Here is a 7367-nt window from a genome sequence, read left to right as displayed (position 1 = left end):
AGGCGACTACTAGCCAATCTGCCTATCGGATACGCTACTAATATAGGTAATCGTTATCGACTTTATAGTAGCGTTACTATTAGTTACATTAGCCAGAATACTATAGTACTTAGATAGGTATAATAAATTCGATTCGATGATAACAATGTCCTATAAGTTATCTAAACAAACGCTTCTTATACTAGGCTACTCTAGCTATACTATTATAAACTAGGGCTATATACTAATACGATAATTGCTCCTATCCGACTAGGGAGTCCTAACGGCCGTTATATCTAACTACGATCGTAAATTTACTTCCGAACTATAGATAGGTATATAGAAGGTACTAGGTATAAAGCTATTAATAATAACCATATACTACCTATAGGGAGATAGTCTTATAGAGCGAAAGAACTAGACTATAGAAATTGCTCTATACTTCTTTATATACGAGAAACTAGATAATAATTAGACCGCTATACTTCTGTAGCTTTAGTAGCATTTAAACAGCTCCTATACCGCCTCTATTAGCATGTCGCCATACAAGCTACTATACGGTTTCAAACCCGCCAGACCGTTAGAAGCGCTAACTATGCTATCGTTAAATACGGCGTAAGATATCCTAGTCCTATACGAATATCTACACTAAGATGCCCAGATGGCAATAGATTTTATAGTAGCTCGAGCTAAACGCAGATATAACACTAGCTACCGTGACATCGAGTTTAAGCTAGGCGACTAAGTATATTTATACCTATATTATAGCTACTATCTACTAGGTTAACTATCGTATAAACTATCCTAATAGTATATAAGTCTATTTAAGATCGTTAAATGTATTAGCTATCTAATATACTACTTACGATTACCACCTAATATAGATATACACCTAGTAATATCTATAGCCTATTTATCGCCTATACCTCCTAGAACCGACCTATATAACTACACTATACTACCTACTAGTCCTATAGAAGATAGCTATACTAATAGTAGGCTAGAATCCGGTAACAAATACAAAGTCAAGTATATTTAGGACTACAAGCTTATATACAATAAATATAAATATCTTATCAAATAGAAAGGACTCGGCCATAAATATAACGTCTAGAAAACTAACTTCCAACTATACTATACGTATAAAATGGTAAATAAATACTAGGCTCGTCAAGGAGGGTAACCAACCGCCTTAAAGACTCGCCTAGAGGCAGGCACGGCTAGAAAAGCCGCGTCAAAGACTCGCTCGGAGGCAGGTATAGCTAGAAAACGCCTATATAGAACGAGTACAGACCAGAACGATATATAAGATACCATAGTAATAGCATAATACTACTATTTATAACAGGGATATTTACATAGAAAGAAAGCTTAAATTAGGAGCTATTTAGAGCCTGTAGTACGAGTACTACGTTTTCTTTTCTAGGCGGGGGACTTGATGTAGTATGTGTCCGTGGACACGTCCATCATGTAAGGTTAGATTAGTAAGCCCTGTAGATGCCTGTAAACGGTGGGTTCTTTGTGCCTATCTTCTTCTTATATAGAACCATAGGGCCAGCAAACGTTGATAGAGGACATCGATCTTTTGAACTATTTTGACTACTACAACCAGACCTCCATCAGGCTCATATTAGTCAAGATTGGTTTCTTGTTTTTACGTCGATATGGCAGTGATGAATCAAACTCGGATTCGACGCCATTCCTTCCGCTTTAGCCCTCCTGCCTTGTGTAATTAAATAACTATTACCTAACTATTATAACCTTAGGTACGGCCTGGCGCCGCCGTGTTGTTTGCCCTTTGTTTCCGCAGTACCCAGGCCGCGTACTCCTCCGCCGGGGTGAACCGCGGCCGGACGGCCTGCTCCCCAGCCGCGCACACCAATACGGACGCGATGGTTAGAACGGCATGGGACCACCTCGTCTCCCACCAAGTTAGCCAGGCGTCAGCCCGCGAGCCCCGCTCGACGAGCCCCCGACGCCGCCCGGCGTCCCGAACGCCGAGGAGCACGGGGAAGTTGTCGAGCGCGTCGAGGATGGCCCACAGGCTGAGGGTCGTCCGGAGCCCGGCCCATACACCTGCCAGCCTGCCCGTGGCAGTCGTTCGCAGGGCCCGGGCCGCGGCCTCGGCTTCGGCCTCGAGTATGACCCCGTTGAGGCTCCGGAAGAAGACGGACTTGTCGCCGTCGGCCGGCTCCGTCCTCTCGACCACAACCACCTCTTCCTCCTCCTCTTCCTCGTCCTCCTCCTCCTCGGCAGCTACCTCATCCCCACCCGACCGGGGTTTCTTCTCCGGTCGGGCGGCGCGACCCCATTCGTGCCAGACCCCCCTGTCGACCCGGATCTCCTCCGGCGGCGGCGATGGAAACGAGTCCCCCAGGGAGGCCGAGACGGTCTGCACGGCGTCGCCGAGCCGGAGGCGGATCCGGCCCTTGACCAGCCGGAGGTACTCGGTGTGCGTCTCGTGCCAGTGGAGGCCGCTCGTCCAGGTAGAGCCGGCGGGGAGGGTGATGGTGACTTGGTGGGGGACCGACAGGTCGTAGACGACGGCGCTGGGCGGGTTCCGGCGGATGACAGACGGGGGCGGCATTGTTGACTGATCGATCGATAATTAGGGGCTAATTATTAACTACCTGAGATATATACCTACCTTAAACATTAATTATGACTAGGAGGCTCAGGAGGCTCACGGGAGAACGCAACGACCAAAGGCGGTTTCGAACCAGGTATTAACCCCTCGGTAAAATTGTACGACGGTCGCTTATTGCATTATTTGTCATCAATGAAGAGCCTGTGAAAAAAAAAGGGAGGGAGGGGGGAGGGGGGAAGCCTAGGATCAGTTGGTCAGAGGGGAGCGGCTGAGGTAAGACCTAGTCTCAAGACAGCTCAATAATACCAATTACCTAATTTATCTTTGATCTGTGGCGCGGAGTCACCGTTAGTCTTCAATTACATTTATTAACTTACTTATTCTTTTCTGAAAAGAATAACCCGGGCCTTGATAAAATACGTGGGCTCACAATCAACACCTACCTAATCAGATACCTCACTTCAAGTGTGGTTTCGCTGCCGCTTCATGTCTCTCCTGGCCCTGTACCTAGGGACTCTAATACGGAACCGGTCAGATCCTCACAGTTAGCGCTCCATCCTGTCGCATAATAGCCACGAGGCGGGTGTCCGGCGCGAGTGATCACAGTAGGTTGCCATGGTAATTATTGCCTCTGGTCGGCTCGTGGATGAGCCAGGGACCCGAGAAGGTGCCCGGCGATCCCAAGGCGGCGGTGTTGTTTTGGTTAAACAACTCCGAAGACGGACCGGGATAGTCGCTTGCCGTCCTCGGCGGGGAGGTTGAGCATGAACCCGGGCACGTTCGTTGGACGCCGAAGACGTGTCCGTGGATGTGTCGCTGATCCAGGTTGAAGAAGAAGCGCAACTGGTGGACTGGCAGTAAATCGTGTAGTGTACGAGTGTTGTGTTGATGACATGAAGATGGCCTACGATATTAGGCAGAGCTCATGCCCATCTCAGAGGTTTGAATGGTGCGCATCCCTTGTCCCTTAGTGCCCGCGCGGCACGGTCCGCGGATGGCGGACGAATCTAGTCCGCCGACGCTTTAACCCGTTCTTCCACTTGGATGATCGGAGCGGATATACGGACGTATAAAACGTGGCTTCGCTAGAAAACAGCTGGCCCGCTCCAATTGTTGATGACGTCCTTGTGTTATTGTGTAAGGTGGCTGTGCAAGATCGAGGCTTAATTAGTTATTCGGTCCGGGCTTATTATTATTAGTAAGTGGACTCTTTTACCCAGTAAATTAATAGTTGCGTTATTAGCCATGACCTCAAAGGTGACACATCTTACAGTTTGCCGGAGGTTGTCTCGGAGAAAGATGAGAGAAGAAAGCCGTTGACGACATGCTGACGTAGTTGGGAGCCGTGTTGCGCAAGCAGGTTAGGCAAGGTACGTAACAGCTGCGATCATCGCAAATCAACTTGCCTTGTTACTCACCAGGGCGAGGGGTAATCGTGATCACGCAATAGGCTTGTTGCAAACTGTTGTCTCGCTCGTCTCCGCCGAGGGTCCATTCTGGAGATAACATATCTAGCAAAGGTAAGATAAGGTGGTAGGTTGCGAAGGAATCCAACGACGATCATGCAGGGACTTGGGCGGTTGTCAACCGAGGGTTCGGATACCTAATATAATAATATAATATTCTGTGGCTGAGAAAACCAATCTTGAAGCATTGTGCACGCGATTCCTTCCCCTTCTTGTAACAAATTATTTCGTGATTTAGAGGGTTTCAATTCCGTACTTGCATACAATCATTACCTAGTTAATCATTAACGCAATGGCTTCGTCGCTCGTCACGGCCTTCATATACGACAGATACGAAACCTACCGGTCCCAGGGACTGGGCTACGAGGAGTTGATCCCTTTCGACGTCGACGTCACCATCGACAGCCTCAAGCGGGCGCTCGAGGCAAGCGGCCACGAGGTGGTGCCCGTCGAGGGCATCCAGCAGCTCGTGGCCTTGGTGGCCGAGGGCAAGCACAAGTCGTGGGACCTGGCCTTTCCCGTCGCCGAGGGCATCTTCGGCGGCGCCGGCCGGGAGGCGCAGGTCCCCGGCATCCTCGAGGCGTACCAGATCCCGCATGTGTTTGCCGACGCGGCGACCCTCTCGCTCGCGCAGAACAAGGGGCTGACCAAGGTAAGCTTATCCTGCCGGGGAGATTATACATATATATATATATTTCATGTTTTATTACCGCCCCTAACCCTGCAAGCCACGGACATTAATAACTGCCTTACTTATTCCATAATTACATAACAAATGTGTATATACCTACAATATACGATCGCGAGTGTGTGTGAGGAGGAAATCAGACCGCAGGAAGGGGGGAAAAAAAGAGAGAAAAAAAAACTGATGGCTGATGGCACGTCTTCAAACGAACGCAACAGATGGTCCTCGACCACCACGGGATCCCGACCGCGCCGTTCGCCGTCGTCCCGGCCGCTGCCGGCCCGTCCGGGGGGCCGGGCGAGGAAAAAGAGGACGTGGGCGCGGTGGTGGCGGAGGCGCTGGCCAGCAGTCGGCACGCCGAGGCGCTCAAGACGTTCCCGCTCTTCATCAAGCCGACGTGGGAGTGCTCGTCCAAGGGGATCGACCAGAAGAGCAGGGTGCGGGACGCGGCGGAGCTGGTGGAGGGCGTGCGCCGGCTGCGGGCGCGGTACCCGGGCCAGAGCGTGCTGGTCGAGCGCTTCCTGGGCGGCGCCGAGTACTCGGTCAGCATCCTGGGGACCGGTCCGTCCGCCCGGGTCGTCGGGACCGCGCTGCTGGACTGGGACGCGGCCACGTCGCGGCAGGTCCTCGACTCGCACTACCACGTCCCCTACTGGGCCCGCGGCGCCCCGCCCGAAGGCCACGACTACCCCGTCAAGGTGGTGAGCGCGCGGGACAACCCGGACGTCCGGCTGGCCGAGGAGGTGGCCCTCGAGGCCTGGCGAGCCGTCGGCTGCCGGGATACCGGCCGCGTCGACATACGACTGGGGCTCGACGGACTGCCCTATGTTCTCGAGGTATGTCATGTCCAAGTATTTACCTACCAACCCTTACTCGTCATTTTTCTGCCTGCCTGCCAGTGAGGTACCTAGTAATTAAAGATGCTGCTCTCTTCTGGGGTAACACTGTCGCAAGTCTGTTTGTTTGGGGTAGCACAGGGCGGCGGCTGACCCCCCTTCGATCGCCGACGGACGCAGATCAACGCAATTCCCGGCTTGCGCCCGTCATGGTCGACGCTGACCAAGACGGCCGAGTTCTACGGCATCGACTATGACCAGCTGATTGGAGCCGTGGTCGAGAGCGCGCTGGAGCGGTACCCTCACTTGAGATCCAAGAGTGAGTCCGCGGAGCTCAGGAACTGAAGAAATCGATGGCGTCGACCTTCTAACGGGAAGTGCAATGACAAAGGAAACGGCGATATTAGTGCCGACCTCGCCGGGAAGGGGACATGACCTGATGATATCGCTAGGTACAGAGGGCCTCTTGATTTGTTGATTTGGATTCATGGATGTGCCCCTCGCTGTCGTTTCTTTTCTTGTTTGTGCCCTGCTCCCCAACCCCGCGTCTGATCTTCATCTGTACGGCACTAGAACCTTGATAACCAGTCTGTTCTTGTCTCGACGGCTCGGGAGGCGCAGACATAGCCGCCCGTTGCCCGACTTGATTTGGTTGTGTTACTGGTTTGGCTCATCGTCTAGTGAGCCGGTACGTGTAGTAGTGTTAATTATCTCGTCATATGTTATATGGGATGGAACAGAGCGACAAAAGACGTCGGTCAGGCTTGCCCCAGCCAACCCTGAGAGAATTATTTTTTTCCTCGTTGCGGGCCACAAGGGATTCCGAGTCGGACAGGAAGTGCTTGTTAATCATACGAGTCAGGATTAATTATTAATAGCGGGTGTCTCGAGTTAAATGAAGGCAGCACGGCTTGGTTGGCTCGTGGCCGTCTCCGTCTCAGCGCGCATTTAGTCTCCGTGTTTTGAGTCGGCATTGCTGCATGCATAAGCCGGGCACGACGGTTGTTGAGTCTCTTCTCTTGAATCATTGGGTTGTGTTGTGCTGAGTGGCGCGGTCTTGGACGCGAAGAACGAGGCGCAAGAGTCTGACCACTTCGAATCCTTGTCTAACAAGGTACAGAGTATGTATGGACAGATAATCCGTCAGCAACTCTCCCCGCCCTGTCCTGTATAATCAGATATGTATGTAATCCGTACATACTGTATGTACTGCGCATAAAGGAAATGGTGGGAATTCTTGTTACTTGACTCTAATGCATGTCTGTATGTGGATGACGCTTTATTCCAGAACAAAACAATCTTCTGGGGTTGCGCTGGAGGATCATGGTAGAGAGGATCGTGTTTACAGATTGGGCTGGATCTCAGTGCATTGATGAGAAAAGAAGATTAGGTGGCGACTAAGCTCCCTGCAAATCGGACCACAAGCCAGCGAGCGCAGCGGGAAGCTGCCCGATCCACCTTCATCCCGCGCTAATTAGTGGGTGGGTATATAGTTATCCCTATGGATGTAGGTACTGTGCATACATGCATACATACTGTACTTTGCAGCAACAGCGCCGCGAGTTAGAAGCATTTTCTGGTTACATTAATCACTGCAGGAACCTTGCGTCACTCTCTTCGTATCCCCTCCTCGACAAGACGATCGCGAAAATCGTCTGACCACCTGGCCACCTAAAACACCTGCGGATGAGACGACGAGGGCCTCTGCAAAACGAGAGCCAAGTGTGCCCCGCCCCAAAGAAGGAGCATGGCGGAACTCGTGCGCTTCCAAACGCGGTCATCCTGCGTGGCGCTTGGCGAGCCGAGGATGAAAA

The 7367-nt window shown here is 51.6% G+C and overlaps 2 protein-coding genes across 2 annotated transcripts; one reads left to right on the top strand and one right to left on the bottom strand.

Moving 5' to 3' along the window:
* Positions 1-1740: 1740 nt before the first annotated feature.
* On the bottom strand, positions 1741-2566 carry P884DRAFT_251648 (uncharacterized protein; the record flags this gene model as incomplete). Its single annotated transcript, XM_069440700.1, has 2 exons — positions 1741-2235; positions 2287-2566. 2 exons carry the CDS (start codon positions 2564-2566, stop codon positions 1742-1744), a joined length of 774 nt encoding a protein of 257 aa, XP_069293808.1.
* Positions 2567-4324: 1758 nt separating this feature from the next.
* P884DRAFT_211390 (uncharacterized protein) lies at positions 4325-5898 on the top strand (the record flags this gene model as incomplete). The annotated part of the gene is made up of 4 exons (XM_069439085.1): positions 4325-4684; positions 4936-5040; positions 5089-5553; positions 5734-5898. The coding sequence occupies 4 exons, from the start codon at positions 4325-4327 to the stop codon at positions 5896-5898; spliced, it is 1095 nt and encodes a 364-aa protein (XP_069293807.1).
* Positions 5899-7367: the final 1469 nt, after the last annotated feature.

This window comes from Thermothelomyces heterothallicus (genome assembly GCF_042370625.1).
Source record: "Thermothelomyces heterothallicus CBS 202.75 unplaced genomic scaffold P884_scaffold_36, whole genome shotgun sequence".
Lineage (NCBI taxonomy): Eukaryota > Fungi > Ascomycota > Sordariomycetes > Sordariales > Chaetomiaceae > Thermothelomyces > Thermothelomyces heterothallicus.
This window is presented reverse-complemented; position numbering and strand designations above follow the sequence as displayed.